Source organism: Solanum verrucosum, unplaced genomic scaffold, assembly GCF_900185275.1.
Source record: "Solanum verrucosum unplaced genomic scaffold, falcon-dt-bn FXZP01000110.1, whole genome shotgun sequence".
Lineage (NCBI taxonomy): Eukaryota > Viridiplantae > Streptophyta > Magnoliopsida > Solanales > Solanaceae > Solanum > Solanum verrucosum.
This window is the reverse complement of record NW_026020370.1, coordinates 280,462-299,553: the sequence shown is the minus strand read 5'-3', so window position 1 is coordinate 299,553 and position 19,092 is coordinate 280,462. Positions and strand designations below refer to the sequence as shown.

The following is a 19,092-nucleotide window of genomic DNA, read 5'->3' as shown; positions in this document are numbered from 1 at the left end:
CTTGCTTTTTTTGCTTGAATACGTGTGTTTTGGAGATGTGATGAACTATTTTAAAGAATAAGAACATCGGAAAAAAAAATGTTTGACTAGAATTAGTTGAAAGTGTCTTTCATTATCATTACGTTTGCATTGTAGAAGGTTGGATTTTAGTTTAAAAGACAATATCAATAAATTATATTTTGTTTTCAATGTGCAACTAAAAATTGAATTGAATGTTGTTTTATGTATGGTGGTTATTAATAGCCATAAGATGAAAGTTAGGAGATTTTAGTTTTAACTTGACCTTATTTTTAATACTCCTAGAAATATTTTTATACAAAAGTTTATAAAAAAAATCAATATCTAAACTCAAGATCTAACAACCCTTTCATAATTTCATTAATATGAACATCAAAGGATGTGCTGCAATGAATGACGTTACTTTTCACTTAATTAGAAGTTTCGGATTCGAATCCTTGATATGAAAAGTTTTTGATAGGGAGCGCTTTCCCCGGATGGGGCTCTGTGCCGCGCGAACTCAATTAGTTGGACTCTAATGCGAATACCTGGAAACTGGATGAGAAATCAAAAAAATCACTAATGTTAATTTATGTAGAAGACTTTTCCAATATTTTTTTATTTTTTATTTTTTAATCTTAAATCCATGTTAACAGATAAATAATTATATTTTTTGATATGTTAAAAGTGAAAAATAAAAATAAAACTATTTATGAAATAATGAATGAATAAAAATGAAATAATAATAAATAGGAAAAACTATGGAGAATAGCAAATATATAGACTATACTAGATACTACTGCTACAGTTTAAAAAAATGTAATTTGCGGCTTCAGTTTTCTCAATTTTTGCTATTGCCTGATTTGTTTAATTCGCCTGATTTGTATAATTCGTTTGATTTGTATAAATATAGAATTTTTATAATTCTATTATTGATTATATAAATCCAAAATTTTGTATATGCTTACCTTAGCTATTTGTATATGATTTGTGAAAAATTCATAATAATTTACCTTGTTTGTATATTGGCAAGCGAAATATACAAATGAAATTCTGAAAAATTCATCAATGTATAAATACAGAATTTGTATATATTTACCCTATTTGTATATTCACAAGTGAAATGTACAAACGGACAGAAATATACAAAATTCAGCCTCCATAGCAATCATAAATATGAAGCGCAATTATCGAAATTATAGCAATAAAGCCTTATTATATCTATTACGTTTGCTATTTTTGAAATTTTTTCTAATTAATATGTATTTATTTATATTATTTTCCAACCTCGCAGCAAGTATAAGTGAATTTTTGGATTTTTTTTATTGTTCAAAATAATTGAATTGTTTGAAGTTTAAGATGGATGCTTAATTTTTTTTCCCCATAATTAGCCTTTTTTTAATGAACTTTTATATTTTCTATGACATAAATAATACTAATGACAAAATTATATTTATTATTTCACAAATAACAACTACCAAAAATAGAATATAATTTATATTATTACATATTTTTCTTAATAGGTGTACATTTTCTTACAAATTCAATACTCCCTCTATCCCTAATTACTTGTCCATTTTTCCTTTTTTAGTTGTCCCTAATTACTTGTCCATTTTGACAAATCAAGAAAAGATACATTTTTTTTTATTTATTATATCTTCAATTAATTACTTTGAAAATGTAAAACTTCCTAAAAGCCTTTACGTTTTTAATTCATTAATTTCATAATTAATAAGGATAAAATAATTTACTCACTATGTCAATAATTATTTTTTTAATAAATATCTATAAATAGGAAATGAAAGCGGGGAAGTAGTGGGCGGGGTAGTGTCCATAGTCCATATTAAAGAGGCAGTGGGCAGAGAGAATTGCTGCTTTTTCGGCGTTACACTCTCTCTTCACTCCAAAACTTGTCTAATTTTGACTTGTACAAATTCATTTGAATCCACCTCCTCAACAAAGAACCAGCCTTGATGAACTTTTCTCTCTCACTACTCACTGACAAGCTCTTTCATCACTCTCTTCTTCTAAAACTGTCCTCTTGATTCCAACTTGTCTGCTTAAACACCCTTTTTCTTCCTCTCCATCACACACACATTCTTGCAGAATACCTTTCTTCTTCTACTCTATCTTCAACCACTGACAATGTTTCTTTTATTCACTCAATCTATTCTTTAACCTTTATGTTTTGTTTTCTTATATATGCAATTTACATCTCTTCACCATATATTTCATATTTGTTGGAGACAAAATGTTGTGGCATATAATAACTGTTTTAACTTTAGCTCCATTTCTGGTACACTCTTTAGACCCAGCATTCAATGATGATGTTATGGGTTTAATTGTTTTCAAAGCTGGATTCACTGACCCTAAATCTAAACTTGCATCTTGGACAGAAGATGATCCTACTCCTTGTAATTGGGTTGGTATAAATTGTTATCCTCAATCCAATAGAGTTTCTGAGATTTTACTTGATAATTTCTCTCTTTCTGGACATATTGGGAGAAGTCTCTTGAGGTTACAATTCTTAAAGGTTTTGTCTTTGTCTAACAATAACTTTACTGGCAATATCAATCCCATTTTATCCCAAATACCTAGCTTGAGGGTTATTGATTTGAGTCACAACACTTTGTCAGGTTCAATCCCTGATGAATTTTTTCAACAATGTAGCTCTTTACAATCTGTTTCTTTTGCAAACAACAATCTTACTGGTGAAATCCCTCAATCTTTAACATCTTGTTCAACGCTCCAAAGGGTTAACTTTTCATCTAACCGTCTTTCGGGTCCGTTGCCTTCAGCTTTATGGTCCTTAAGCTCTCTTCAATCTCTTGATGTTTCTGATAATTTAATGGAGGGTGAGATTCCTAAAGCAATTGAAGGTTTATATTCTTTGAGGTCAATTAATTTACATAAAAACAAGTTTACTGGTTGGCTGCCTGAAAATATTGGAAACTGTGTGCAGCTCAAGTCAATTGATCTCAGTGACAATTTGTTGAGTGGGGGACTTCCTGAGTCTATGAGAAGATTGGGTTTTTGTACCAATATGGAGTTAAGATCAAATTTGCTTAATGGGGAGATTCCAGATTGGATAGCAGAGATGAAAAGCCTCAAGGTTTTGGATCTTTCTGCGAATAATCTTTCTGGTAGAATTCCAACCTCTATGGGAGATGTTTCATTGCTAAAGGAACTCAATTTGTCAAACAATTACTTCGTTGGAAGCTTGCCTCGGTCCTTGATGAAATGCAATGACCTTGTAATCTTGGACATAGGCAACAACTTCTTGACTGGTAACCTTCCTTCTTGGACCTTTGAATTGGGTGTAGAGAGTATTTCTCTTTCGGGGAATAGGTTTACTGGGCATATAGATTATCCGTCCATATCCATGGATGCTTCTTATCGAAGCCTTCAAGTTTTGGATTTGTCTTCCAATGCATTATCTGGTGAAATACCAGCTGCCATTTGGAATATCAGTAGCTTGCAGGTCTTGAATATTTCCAGGAACTTTTTGTCTGGTACTATTCCAGAAGCTGTAGGTAAACTAAACGCAACTCGAATTCTTGATTTAAGTCACAATCAACTAAACGGAAGTATTCCCAGTGAAATTGGGAGTGCTGTTTCATTGCTGGAACTGAAGCTGAGAGAAAATCATTTGAGTGGTACAATTCCTGCAGATATAGCGAATTGCTCTGCTCTAAGTTCATTGTAAGTTTCCTGCCACTTCCATCTCATTTTTATTCAATGTGTTGAAAACTTTTGTATTTAGCTTTTCGATCATGTTATCTTCGTTTAAATTGCAGTTATGTGCATCATGATTTTTGCATTTGTTATGTCTGTGTGATTCTAAGAGTCATTTGTTCTGCATTTTCGATTGTGTAGGGACTTGTCACACAACAACCTCACTGGCCCTATCCCTCCAGAGATTGCTAAGTTGACCATTCTTGAAGTGGTAGATTTCTCCTTTAACCAATTTTCTGGAAGCTTACCTAAAGAACTAACCAATCTTTCGCACCTTGCCACATTTAATGTCTCCCACAACCATCTCATAGGTGAACTTCCAGTAGGTGGCTTTTTCAACACCATTTCTCCATCATCTGTTGTTGGTAATCCATCCCTATGTGGTTCTGTTCTCAACCACTCCTGCCCTGCTGTCCATCCAAAGCCTCTTGTACTAAACCCCAATTCATCTGACCCGAATCATGCTTCTGTTACTTCGCTTGGTCATAAGAGAATCATGCTCAGTATATCATCTCTCATTGCCATTGGAGCAGCAGTTTTCATAGCACTTGGAGTAGTGGTCGTTTCTATTCTCAATTTGCATGTGCGCTCTTCTATGGCACTCTCTGCTGCAACTTTCACCTTATCTGGTGGCGATGACTTTAGCCATTCACATGGTACAGAAGCCAATCTAGGCAAGCTTGTTATGTTTTCTGGTGATGCAGATTTTGTTGTTGGAACTCAAGCGCTGCTCAACAAGGATAATGAACTTGGACGTGGTGGTTTTGGATCTGTATACAAGACAGAACTCGGAGATGGACGTTCTGTTGCCATTAAGAAGCTCAACATTACAAGTTTGATCAAGTCCCAAGAAGATTTTGAGAGGGAAATGAAAAGTCTCGGAAGCATCAGGCACGAGAACCTTGTGGCACTTGAAGGTTATTATTGGACACCTTCTCTCCAGCTCCTGATTAATGAATATGTATCTGGAGGCAGCTTGTACAAATTACTCCATGAGGAAAGTTCCAAAAGGAGTCTCTCTTGGCAGCAAAGGTTCAACATTATTCTTGATACTGCAAAAGGCTTAGCCTATCTGCACCAGCTGAACATAATTCATTACAATATGAAGTCAACCAACGTCCTCATAGATGATGGTTCTGCCAGCACAAAAGTTGGAGATTTTGGTTTGGCTCGTTTATTACCAGTCTTGGATCGTTACATATTGAGCAGCAAGATTCAGAGTGCACTTGGATACATGGCTCCTGAATTTGCATGCCAGACGGTGAAGATAACTGAGAAATGTGATGTCTATGGATTTGGCATCTTGATTCTTGAGGTGGTGACAGGGAAAAGACCCGTGGAGTACATGGAAGATGACGTGATTGTATTATGCGACATGGTGCGGGGAGCACTAGAAGAAGGCAGGATAGAAGAATGCATTGACGGACGGCTCCAAGGTAACTTCCCTGTCGAAGAGGCAATTCCAGTTGTGAAACTTGGTTTAATATGTGCATCTCAAGTTCCATCCAATCGACCAGACATGGAAGAGGTTATCAAAATTTTGGAGCTAATTCGATGTCCGTCAGAAAGTCCAGAGGAAATAGAGTAATGTTATAAGGTGTTTGTGGAAAACCAGATTATAGAGAATGAGTCATGTGGTGAACAGGAATTCAGTTTTGTTTGTTACATTTGGAGAAGGTCACTATCCTCTTGTTATTTTGTCATATCCATACATGTTAAATCTTTATATGTTATTTAAATAACTGGATTCCTCTTCACCAGCTCCAGTTTGGGACCCTTGTTAGATTTGGATAGACTGGCATTGTCTTTATATAGTATTCAGATATCCAACTTGTTGTCTTGTGCTTGTTTGATGTTGTCCATACAAAGCTGAAAAAAATACATCCTTTGTATTCTTATAGAAGAAGAAGACCCACATGGATTCCTAATGAAATGAAAACATCAAAGTAGGCCACCTTTTAGTGGCATTTCATTTCCTTTAACACTTTGGATATCATTTTGTTAACACATCCAGCCATTTTAGATAATGCTAATGAGCAGTAACCTAACATAAAAAAAAGAGTCATAATACAGAAATATGTTTTTTTAATTTGGCTTCCGCTCACATCTATGTCCTCTAACTTTAGGTGTACACAAATAATACTTAAACTTGTATAAAATTGAACAAGTAGACACACGTGTCCTATGTGACATAATACATGTAGGACGTCATGAAAGATGCTACATAGGATAAATGTGCTTATTTATTCAATTTTATACAAGTTTAAGTGTCTACTTGCGCACATCCAAAGTTAAAGGTCATAGTCAGGGGCGTATTTAGAGGGGGTGTTGTGGGTTCACGTGAACCCATGCTCCCCTCTCTAGATCATATATAGTAGTGTTATATTTTTAAAAATATTTAAATATAGATGTGTGAACCCACGTTCAAAGTATCATTTTATAATATGATGATGATCGGGTGCACCTCTCTAAGTGAGGATAAAAATTTAAATCTTATATCTATCTTCTATTTTTGAGTAACACCTCTCCAAGTGGTTATCAGTTACACTTTTGGCGTTTCAACTAATTTTTCTTTTGTTTTTTCCTTAAATCTTTCAAAATTTTCAAGTGTGTTACGTTGAAAATTCCTAAAAAATTTAGCACTGTAAATTTTTTTATATGATTAAATTAAATGTGTATATTAAATTTTAGAACTAGTAGTATTATATATTTTGGACCTATAATTTTTAAAATTTAATGATTCATATTAAGAACTGAAAAGTCAAACTGATCAAATTTATACTTAAGAAGCATTTTTTCGTAATCGTGCGCCCATCTTACCGAAATCCTGGATACGCCTCTGGTCATAGTTGTTTGCTGAAGCCAAGTTAAGGGTCATGTTTATGTATTATGCTTAGAAAAAAGAGTCATGATACATTAACGTACCCTTTTAACTTGACGTTAGCTAACATCTATGCTCCCTAACTTTGAGTATACAACAACCACTTAAATTTGTATAAAGTTGAACAAGTAAACACATGCGTCCTACGTGAAAATTTAAATTCACATCCTATGCATATTATGTCACGTAAGATGCATGCGTGTTCAATTTTACTTATCAGAATGTGACCATTATTTTTTATATTTGCAAACAAAAATGTCTTTCTTGAATAATGAGAAAGAATCCATTCACTAGCACACTTATGTTAAAGTAGGAGAGGTTGGTGAAATAATGAATGTTTCGATATCAATTCTTACTAGAATGAATTGAAGACTAGGTGGGGTGGGGGTGGGGGGACCTTAACTGCACTTGTCCCATGTGCATGAAAATGGGTTGCTATCATGCCAAGTTTGTTTAAACAATAAAGAGCTTTGTATTTTTAATGTAAAAGTGAATTTTAAATGCCAACAATAAAGATGAATAACCTTGTAAGTTTAAATTTCAAATCACCATAGACCATTGAGATTCATTCATTCCATTTAAAACTCTTATCTGTCTCTTTTTACTTGTCAAGTTTTAATTTAACACATCTATTAAGAAAATAATTATTAATATATGGAGTTTACCATTTTATCCCTATTATTTGATAGTCTTAAGCATATTTACTTACTAGTACATTTTTCAAAGACATTAACTTAATGTTAATAAATTGAGGGTATAATAGGAAGAAAAAAAATGTCCTTCCTTGATTTGTCAAAAATGACAAGGAAAAGGAAATTTAAATTAGGAAATATTTGACAAGTCAATAGAAACGATGGGAGTATTTAGTGGTTTAAGCACAATTGATGTTGCTTGTCCAACAAACAACATTATTTGTGCAAGTTCAAATGATTATTGAAACACTTAGCCATATTTGGTCTTAGTTAATAACCATTATGCCTAAACAAGAAATAGTTCTAAAGGCCATCATAAACCATTATGGCAGAGCCTACCATGATTGTTCTACTCATAATTACTCCTTGGATAGATTATGATACAAGAAATACACTTGTTGCATGCTTGGGAAATATTTAAATAATATACCTACCATGATCAAGAGACTCAATTATGAAAAACAGATGTGTAATTTCCTAGTGTTCCAAAAAATAAAATTTGAATGTCTTTAAAGAGTGAAACACTATTACATGATAGAAAAGAAAGGTATCTTGGACAGTGTATAGAGAGAGCAACATGATTTTTTTTTCCTTCTTTCAATTCTTTTCTCTTTAGGGGTTTTCCTTTATGAGGACACAATGATGGAGACTCCATGTTAAACTTTCACTAATCTACTAGTGCTATATATCTTTGCTTTATTAAAGATCTTTCATGAGTGGGGACAAAGCTTATATAACCTTCAATCTGTTTATTCATTTCATGGGCATAAAGTGATGACTTGGGCATATGTAAACAATACAAAAGTAAAAAAAGCTTAGAAGAGTGCAAAATTTCTTACTCCATTTTCTAGGGAGAAGAAGATTGTACTATAAGACTTCAATTTTAGCTTTCCCAACATAATGATAAAATTGAATGGTACAAAGAAGACCAGTATATATGTAGTACATGTGTATAAAGTAGTTATGTGTTCCCTCATCTGTTGAAAAGTTTGGTGTATCAATCAATAGTTAACTATGGTTCAAGTCAATCTGAAAAAGAAAAAAATCATATTCAAAGCTAGTTTTGATTGACTTATTGCTTTTGGCTTATTAGCCGAAAGTCACAAGTTAGGATTTCTAACTTATGTTTTTTGGCTTATTTTTATTATTTTAGCTTAAAACAAGTGCTTATAAGTAGGCTTAAATTTTATTCAAACACTTGAAAAGTGTTTAAAAGTTATTTTGACTTAAAAACACCTAAAACAAGTCAATCCAGATAATGGGGGACATTTTAGCCTAACCGTCCCAAGGCAATGAATGGGCTCTGTTTGGTAGACTGATTGACAACCTCTTATTTTCTTTTCACTATTCATTCTTTAAATTACAAGCGAAGGGCGTTGCATTTTAATTTTGAATTTTTTCCTCCACCATTTGTGGTAAATAAAAGATTCTTTACCACTAAATCTTAGGCTTTCCAGGATTAATCAAAGAAAAGCTAGCAGTGTGAACTTCCTTAAGAATTAAAGCAACAAAATTGAACCACATTTTTCACAAGGGCTTCTATCCATTTGAACATGGCACGATTATAATCACACACTAGAGATTCTCAAGAAAGAAAAAGACTTTCACTAGAGAAAGTAGGTATAATGTGTAATATTTCATTTCACTTAAAAAATCGTTCCAACAAGGAAAATACATATGTAACAACATATTGTAGTAGGTAACCCAATAACTACTGTCAAAAGAATGTGCTAAAGAGAAAGAATATTCAAGTTTGTGAAGACAAAAAAACTATAGATTTAAATTACAAAAAAAGTTTTCACACGTTCAGCTCTTCCGTGGTGTATGTACCTCTTGTAACACAGAACACTTCTTTTTTTCTCTTGGATGTTCTATTACTAATCATCCCAGTCATTTTCCCATCCGTCCTTTTTAGAAGACCTAGACGTGAGGCCATTAGCAGAGATGTTCCCATAGGTATGTCCACCTGGTGACTTCACTGCATTCTCCTCATCCCAATCGTCATCCCAATCCTGATCCCAACCATCTGCTGCAACAACATTTGCAGCTGAGGCAGATTCCGGCATTCCCATCTCTAATTCCTGATACGCAACACCATCTTGATGTCTCTTCTTCCTTAGCTTGCAGCAAGCCCATGTCCCGCCAAAAAGTAGGGCTACAAGGAAAAGGAAATATGCACCATAGATGGTCATACGCTTAGAATAAAGAGACACCTGCTGCAGAATGTTCTCCACAGAAACATGCCTGTCCAATTGAAGCCTGCAACTAGCATCTCCAGCATTCAGCACTATTTCAGCACCTTTGCCCAAGATTGATGAAATATCGATCTACCATAGCAGATTTGTAATATTAGAACAAACGTCCAGCATATGGCATAACTTGGAAAATTAACCAGGCTTGTACAAAATTGCGAAATTGCGAGCGAAGTATACTTTGGGAGGTCCGCAGTTGTGGTTGGATAAAAGGCAACTATCAGAAAGCACTTGGTAAACAATGCCAAGTGCCAAAGGCAGCGAATTTGAGTGAGAATCTTACCAAAGTGAAAACTTCTGAGATTTTAGAAGTTCATTTCCACCCAATCTTGTAAGCACTGAGATGTAACACCCGTTTTTTGTTTCTTTTTTCTGATAACCAGATGTAAGACCATTCTTTTAAGCACTGGAATAGACCAAGTTAAACCTAGTGTCTGTAAATTCAGATTTTAGACCTCCTTAATTTTATTTCTGTTAGCACCAGATGTGCTTATACAGTAGTATTTAAAATAAACTCTCAAGCAAGTGCATCGTACAGGCTCTTTTTTATGGCTAGATAGGGAACACCTCAGACGCCTTATGAAATTATGCTTTTATGAAAGTGCTATTATAAAAAAAATTCCTCTTTGAGAAGCTAGGGAATTTGCCAAGACCCCCTTAAAAGTAGCACCAGCAGCCAAAAGAACTGGAAAAAACAGAAGCCAAATGAATGATGTACTTTAATCTTATATCCCCTAATATTTATTAATGGTTCATTCTTTATTTTTTATACAGATCTAATAAGAATGACATCATTGAATCAAAAAACTGCTCCATCTCGTTATACTATCAAACAGTCAGGGATGCCTTCATGATAGTGATAAAAGTATTTATAATGAGAAAGTCCGTGAGATTTTCATTGGTGAAGGGTGGGGAATATGTGATGTACTCCACCTGAATTGTGACGTCTATGAGACACTAAGAGTAATTGGTAAACTCCTTATCAAACTGGAGTTGTTCCTAAACTTTACTACCTTTATTCCCCACTAATCCATGATTTGAGCAATTCAAACCTCCAATTTGCTAGTTACATCACATACACAAGAAATTTGAGTATCCCAGTCAGATTGTTAAGATGTCAAATCCCATTAATACCTAGAAGACAAGAAACCCTAATCTAAACTATCCTTTGCTAGTCGCCATCCTTTTGTAAACGAATTTTTTGGTGGGGCTCACTCCCATTCATGCAGGCCTTTCAGCCCAACTTTACAGCCATGTAACTCCAGCAACATATATGTTCACTTTAAAAACCATCTAATATCTAGATACAGTTGATTTTAGCAACGATGCACAGAGCTACTATAAATGATAAAAGTACCTCTTAAAATCTCATTCCTACATTTGAACCGTTCCTCAAACTCCCCCCCCCTCCCAAAAAAAAAAAAAATTAAAAAAAATAAATAAATAGAAGTTTCATAATATCTCCATGATTGGAAGCGAAAGGAATATGTATATGTGGGTCTGTAATGCAAATCCTAAGAAAAGACTGATCCTTCTAGGGTGTGTTTGGTATGAAGGAAAATGTTTTCCATGGAAAATGTTTTCCTGGAAAACAAGTTGATTTTTTACTTATTTTCTCATGTTTGGTTGGTGAGTAGAAAATATTTTCCGGAAAAGATTTTTAGTGTTTGACTTATGAATGAAAAATATTTTTGAGAAATATCTTTTATTTTAACTAGAGTAGAAAATAATTTTTGAAATTAAAAATATTTTTTTAAAACAAACTTAAATTTTTTTTGGGGGGTGGGGGCTGGTAGGGGGTGGGTAGGGTGGGTGGGGTGTGGGGTGGGGGGGTCGTGGGTTGGGGTGAAAAAATAAAATTTTGAAGTTGAAAGTTTTTTAAAAATGAACTTAAATTTTTTTTGGGGGGTGGGGGCTGGTAGGGGGTGGGTGGCGTGGGTGGGGGGCGGGGGTTGTGGGTTGGGGTGAAAAAATAAAATTTTGAAGTTGAAAGTTTTTTAAAAATGAACTTAAATTTTTTTTTGGAGGGTGGGGGGGTGCTGGTAGGGGGTGGGTAGGGGTGAAAAAAATTAAATTTTGAAATTGAAAATATTTTTGAAAAACAAACTTAAAAATTATTTTTTAGGGTGGGGGGGCTGGTAGGGGGTGGGTGGGTGGGGGGTCGAGGGTAGGGATGAAAAAATGAAATTTTGAAATTGAAAGTATTTTTTAAAAACAAACTTAAAATTTTATTTTTTTGGGGAGGGGGGGGTGGGGGGCTGGTAGGGGATGGGTGCGTGGGGGGATCGAGGGTAGGGGTGAAAAAATGAAATTTTGAAGTTGGAAGAGAGGATTGGAAAATGTTTTCCTTAAGTTTTGTAGGGAAGTCATTTTCCTTAAATTTGAGGAAAATGAGTTGATTTGGAAAACATTTTCCAAAACATTTAACCCAACCAAACATGAGAAAATTGGAAAACATTTTCCGGAAAATGTTTTCCTTCATACCAAACACACCCCTAGTGCTGTTCAGTTGTGATAAGGGACCTCACTGGGAGAGCCCTGAGAAGAACAATTGAGAATTCTACCCAACATCCCTTGTGGAATATAACCCCAACAGTAAGGCTGGATAAAGAAATAAACTAAAATATAACCCCAACAGTAAGGCTGGATAAAGAAATAAACTAAAATATAACCCCAACAGTAAGGCTGGATAAAGAAATAAACTAACTGTAAGTAAAAACTCCTCACAGGAATTCCTATATAATACATTTGAGCTGCTTAAAAAAACATAGATAAGAAACAATTGGAACTAAGACAATTAGAGCCTGTTTGGATTGGGCTTATTTTATGTGCTTTTAAGCCAAAATAGCTTTTAAGCACTTCTGTAGTATTTGGTGAAGTATAGAAGTGCTTTAAGCACTTGTTTTTAAGCCAAAAAGACAAAAATAGGCCAACAGCTAAAATATAGGTGGCAAGATATTTCCCTTCCAATTCTGCATTCCATTTGCCAGACAATGCATTCATTCTCAAACAGACAAACAAAAACATATTACATCCATTCACGGGTAGCAGTAATCAGTTGGGGTCAATGTAGCAGTAGAAGTTCAAATGCGTGCAATATGCCCAAGTTAATTCTTCTCTTTACAGTATCACCTCAAGATACAACATACCTAGTGTAATCCCACAAAGTGGGGGTCTGGTGAGAGTAGTGTGTACGCAGACCTTACCCCTACCTTGGAGGTAGAGAGGTTGTTTCCTATAGACCCTCAGCTGGGGAAGGGAGGGGGCAAGTCAATAGCAAGAGATTGTATATATACCTTTTCCACTTGATGTTTGGGTATTTCAATAGGAGGTTGTGGAAAACCATCCAGAGGAGGTTGGATATTGATATTTACTTTGACTCCTTTTTCCCCTTCATTTTGCACCACAAGTAACAATTCAGTAGATCCTGTATATCATAAAAAGCAAACCTATCACAGATATCAATGACATATTTCACTTACCATGACAAGACTAATATAAAGCTTATTTGCAAGGTCAATGAGAGCGAGCAGAAAGGTGAATTACACACCAAGAGAGAGAGAGAGTCTGTGCCTCTGTTATATTGGCATGATAGGAAAGAAAAATACACTGATCACAGTCTAATGGAACAAGGGATGAGAAACTTCAAGTTCTAGATGAGATACTTGTTGCTCACTCTTTCTGCTCACTATACTTCTATGTTTTCAGGCTCATTTTCCCAGTATAATAGCAATTAGAGGAAATAAAATTGTGATTGAACTGATGCAAATCCTGATAAAAGTAAAGGCCTTTTTTTTTTTTTGGAAACTGGTAATGTTGGACCTTCTTTTTATTTTAGAACATCTATATCCATTATTCTCTATGCTTATCAACACCCTGATCAATAGGATCATCACGTAAGTTGTCCTCGCAAATACATTTATGTAGGTTTTAATTGGGAAGTTCCATGGTAGTTCCGTCGTGCGGGAGTTCCCCGATCTCGCAATGAATTGAAGGGAACATTTATGTAAGGACATTCATTTCCATCCTTGATTTTTCTCCTCCTTTTATTTCTAATTTTAATTATGTTTTCTGAAATGTAAAAGTTTTTGACTTCTTCAGTTCTGCTTTGCCTCTCTTCTAATTTTGGTTTCTCGGTTCTCCATTAGTTTTGTTTTCTTGGTTTTGTAATTAAGTTGGTCTTTCTTCTGTTCCTCTCAGGTCTCACTCTCTTTAATTTTTAGTTTTCCAGTTCTACATCCATTTCTTTCCTTTCTTTTAAAATATTAAAGACTTCCTAATTTGCTTGTGCACTTGGGCATGATCATAAACCAGCACAAAAGAAAAAGACAAGAAGATCAACCGTAAGGAATCAATCAATTCAGAAGAAACCCAAAAAACAGAAGTGCATGGAACAATTCCTGTAAAATACGGATAGAATTAAGTTATACCCACAATAGAAGAAGACCAACTGCAAAAAGAGCCTATATACCTTCCTATTTGAAGAGATTGTGATGTTATCAATTGATTACTTCCTTCAAAGGATGATAGTTTATTAACGATCCTACTTAATAAAACCAATAATATATTCAATGCATGCAATTTATTAAGGAATTGGGGATAGAAGGTTGAAAAAAGGAATACAGCTCATGAATCAAACACTTGTAATTCCCATTTGTTTTTTCTTAGATTAAGATGTTTGAATCCTAATATAGATCTGCTTATCAAGATGTGTTTATAAATTTTGCAACTAGATGAATAAGATTCTTTGACTTCTCATTATCTTAATAAGTATAATTTATCTTTTTTTTTAAAAAAATGAATTAATATAAAATTCAAAATAAAATACTAACTAAACAGTTAAAACAAAAAAGATACTAATTAATATAGTATTCACAAAATATTAGAGAAAATGTTAACCCACCTTCATTGTAAAAATTGTTTGATGCCATACACTCTAAAAGCTAGCTGGTGGCCATGATGGTCTTGAGGTGATGGTTGGTGGTAGTAGTTTATGGTGGTGGCTAGTAGTGGTTATTGAGGTGGCTGGGGGTGGTGGTTGGCAATGAGAACAGCCCATAGTGGTTGTGCGGTGGACACTAGTCGTGGTGGTTGCGTAGTGGCAATAAAAGGTCACCTTTGATGAAATCTTTAAGCAAACATGTTAATGATTCTAAAGTTACGTACAAAATCTGAATGAACCAGATTTATTCATAGCAAATAAGTGGTTGAAGAAGGAAAAAAACACTTAATGGATTCAAAACACTGTTTAAGTGAAAATAAATGGGCATTAGGCAAGTGTTAGGAGAGGATAGCTCATGTCTTCAAATTCATCATAAAGAGGTTTCACGCCTTTATATGCAACTTGGTACAGATAATCTAAGTTCCATCATAAACGAGTAAGATGCAAACCTGAGACTATCGACAATAGCCCCTATCATCAATAGCAATATTATATCAGTACACAATGAAGTTTTTTTGGCAACCGAGAAACTCCAAAGGGCTAATGATGCACGGTTCGATACTTGGACCTAATTTGTTTACACTATATTAAAGTCTTAAATCATAATCATTCAAATTTCAGTTATTAAGTCCGTTGATTTGTAGGTCTGAATTTTAATCATTAAGATCTTAACCATTAAGTTTTGTTTAATGTTTTAACCACTTAATGGGTTTGAATACATCTGAATAATTAAGATATGTAACAAAGTTTTAATATCATTAGGATGCTTATTCAAAGATTTCTACAAAGATCCCAGTTCATCAATTTTGTTCATTCACTGCTACCGACATCACCAGCCATTGTAAACTACCGTTGTTGCCACCCCACAACCACCATACTTAGCCACAACCACCAGCCACCATACTAGGCCACAGCCACTAGCCACCATACTAGGCCACAACCACTAGCCACATACTTGACCACAACCACTAGCCACCATTTACAATCATCACCACCAATCACCATTATCACAACAACCATCAATCACTATTGACAAATATCACTCTTAGTCACCACTATATATTGCCAACCACTGTCATCAGTCACCATCACCATTAGCTAGCACTATCATCCACCATAACTATTAATCGCTAGCCCCAACTACCACCATCAACCACTACTGCCAGCCACCATCGACACTATCTACAACCCACAACACCACCATTAACTAACAACATCCCTAATCGACACCGACAACCACCACCACCAAAATAATTTATAATTTGTTGTTATTGATAGAGTATTAGATTAATTTAGTATTTTATAAAATTTATATTTATTAACTTTTAAATAAAGGCAAATCTTATACATTCAGACATTCAAAAGATAAACATTCTTAATTATTTAGTATTTAGATCTCATACAACATCTTCATATTCAGATTCAAACATCTAAAGCTTAATGCACATCTTAATATTCAGATGTGCATTCAGATTTAGATGTTTGAATCTTAATGAAACAAGTGAGGCCTTAGTGGATATAAACCCGTCCCTCTACATTCTCCACTTAAATACAAAACTTTTGTTTGTGGTAGGGTTCGAACAATGAAATGCGCTAATCCACACATCACCCGTTGAGCTCTTACCACTAGACCAAAGCCCCAGAGGCTCAATACACAATGAAGTGTTCATGCTAAATTCTAGTAAGGATAGCAAATCTCTCCCCTATGCACCGATGCAGAAAAAAGTCATGTTGTATGAGAAGTTTTTGCAAATAATCTCAGATTATAGATTTGATAGGAAATCTATAATTATCCCTTTATGGAGGTAGCCACCATACCCGTAATGCTGAAGAATTCAACCTTACCAGTTTAAAAAAAAAAATAGTTTTTGCAAATAATCCTTTTGTCCTGCCCTAGTCCTATCAAGTATAATATGTATATCAGTTCGTGTATTCATATCTCACGCAGCACTCCAATGACAAGTGCTTCTCTGCCAAAACTACAGATCAAAATTCTGCTCCACAGTTAGGTCAGTATAAAAGTTGCCAATTAATAAAATAATTAGGTCAATATAAAAGCATATGCGTTTGCATATTTAACAAATGTTATTGAGAATTCTTTGATTGATTCAAACAACTATCATTAGACAATTAGCTCTTAAACAGTTACATATACACGATAATTTGAACTATTCTTCAGGAAGGCATCTAAACACTGACAAAAATCAAGTGCCGCCCACACTTATGTTGCTCCTTGTTCTCACTTTCTCTTACCATTCTTTTTGAGGTGATGAGTTGGGATGTGGGAGCAGGATCCTATAAGACAGCAAGAAAGATGCTCTAATTCAAACTTTAATGTATTAGAGCTATATCTTAAGATCTCATAAGCCATAATGTTTAGATTTTAGGTTCTTTCAATAAATAATCCTAGACAAAATGCTATATTCAATTGCCTAATACTAATATTTTATTTTCAAAAATAAAATCTCTCACAAGGAAATAAAAAAATCTTAAACATATCAGGAGAAACCTTTTTCTGTGAATAAACTACTGTAGCAAGCGCCGCCAAGCTCCAAAGGATAATATTAGGTGCAAGCTTTAAATGTTTCCCTACTGAAATATTAGATAGTAGTGATCAGTACGATGTCAGTCTACCTTTTCCTATAGTTCTATGTAGAGAAATATCAGGCTTCAAACTCTTCAGGTTAAAACAAGATGCAATTAGTAATCAGTTGTAATCCAGTACATATCAGTTGGTTTACCAGTACCATAAAAGTTCAGTCAAATTTCTTATTCAATGAAACATGTGTGTCTCATGAGCGAAAAAGTTTACCATTCTGGGGTGTCTGAATGCATGCAAGCAGTGTTTGTCCAATCCTGCACATTTTTGTAGCCTTCTGACAGCTCTCATTGGTGTTCACTTCCGAGTTTATTGTTTCATCTATTTTCTTCTTTTCTTCATTCTCCTTCTTCTCAACAGGTGGAGGGGTTTCAACAGTCACATTTTTATCATTTTTAGACCCATCCGGATCCAATTTTGGTAAGTGATTGCCTCCCTGAGGCTGAGGATCTTTAGGCTTCTCTTTGTCAGCTTTAGGGCTCCCACCATTCACTACGGTGGTATTTGGCTCTTTTGAATCAATATTTGTTGGACCATTTCTTCCCTGAGGATCTTTAGGCTGTTCACTTTCAGCTTTAGAACTTCCATCATTGACTACAGTTGAATTCTGGTCCTTCAAATCTTTAGGTGCTTCATTGATTACTTGAGGATCTTTAGGCTTCTGTTTTTCAGTTTGTGATCTCCCATCATTGACTATAGTTGAATTTAGTTCCTCTGGCCTGGTTTTTGGTGGATCATTGTTTCCCTTAGGATTTCCAGGCTTCTCTTTTGCGATTACAGACTTGTTATCATTGACTGTGCTTCCATTGACTTCCTTTTCACCCTCAACTGGAGTATTTGATACAGAAATCTAGATAAAAATCAGTCTTAGTATCTATATCACCTATTCACTAACATATACAGCAAAAAAGTTTATTTCTAACTATTAACTCCATTGAAACAAATGAATGACAACACATGTAGATTAGTAGATGTATCTACATCACCAATTCACTATACCATATACCTAAACAATTCACTGTTAGCTAATAATTCCATCTAAAAAACAAATTATTACACATTTAAATCACAAAAACATACATAAGAAAATGCAAAGAGGGGAATTTTTACTTGTTCAGAAGATGAATTGGTGCTTTGTATTGGATCCAAATCAACTAACTTCCTGGAATTGAATAGTTTCGCGTTTGAAGTTGCTGAAACGATTAACAATATGAAAATGATCGCTAAAACTCTACTTCTGCCCATTCCACAGCTATATCTGAACTTCCGTCAGATCAAATCTTATAAAAATTTCATTTTTTCAGCAAACAACTGTTGAGAAGCTGAATAAATTGCAAGTTCCAACAGAAAGCTTAAGGATCAGCAGTCGAATAAGATCGAACTGCTATCGAAATCGATCGCGTGATAAGATTCTATCTAGGGTTTGTAGGAGGAAGGAGAAGAAATGAAAATTTGATGAATTCCGAGGGCCTTTTCGTCGTTTTGACTTGTACGTGTGCCATCAACTAGACATCTTCTTCCTGCAGAAAGTGAAACAATTTGAAATTTATTATAACTAGTGAACTTGACCGCACGAAAATGATGATACTATCAATAATTTTATTAAATATAATATAGATAAAAGAGGTGTGCATGTATATATATATACACACTTATAATTGATTTCACAAGAATTTTTTTGGCTAGTAGTCATAATATATACTTCCAACAAAGTCATATGTTGCTATTTAAACTAATAGAAATTATAAATTCAAAACAATAGATTATTTAGATTTAGATATTCATATAAAATAAATAGAATTAATAAAGAACACATAAAATAAAATAAAATAATGCAACATCATTCTTGCGTCCTAAACCACTGAAAAATTGAAGAAGAAACAATACGAAATCAATGCACATTCCTATGAGTTTTTGTCCACATACATTCGAATAAGTCGATCACCGTGCAATTGTCTTCATCTTATTTTTTTCAAGTCAAATAAAAGTATGAA

General features: G+C 34.4%; 2 protein-coding genes across 2 annotated transcripts; one reads left to right on the top strand and one right to left on the bottom strand.

The window, feature by feature from the left end:
- The first annotated feature begins 2,251 nt into the window (after positions 1-2,251).
- LOC125838293 (probable LRR receptor-like serine/threonine-protein kinase IRK) lies at positions 2,252-5,489 on the top strand. Its single transcript, XM_049517361.1, has 2 exons — positions 2,252-3,699; positions 3,874-5,489. The coding sequence occupies exons 1-2, from the start codon at positions 2,330-2,332 to the stop codon at positions 5,318-5,320; spliced, it is 2,817 nt and encodes a 938-aa protein (XP_049373318.1). The 5' UTR covers positions 2,252-2,329; the 3' UTR covers positions 5,321-5,489.
- A 3,433-nt stretch (positions 5,490-8,922) lies between these two features.
- On the bottom strand, positions 8,923-18,600 carry LOC125838296 (uncharacterized). The gene is made up of 4 exons (XM_049517364.1): positions 18,209-18,600; positions 17,312-17,948; positions 12,854-12,984; positions 8,923-9,632 (listed from the first exon to the last, which is right to left on the bottom strand). Exons 1-4 carry the CDS (start codon positions 18,341-18,343, stop codon positions 9,183-9,185), a joined length of 1,353 nt encoding a protein of 450 aa, XP_049373321.1. The 5' UTR covers positions 18,344-18,600; the 3' UTR covers positions 8,923-9,182.
- Positions 18,601-19,092: the final 492 nt, after the last annotated feature.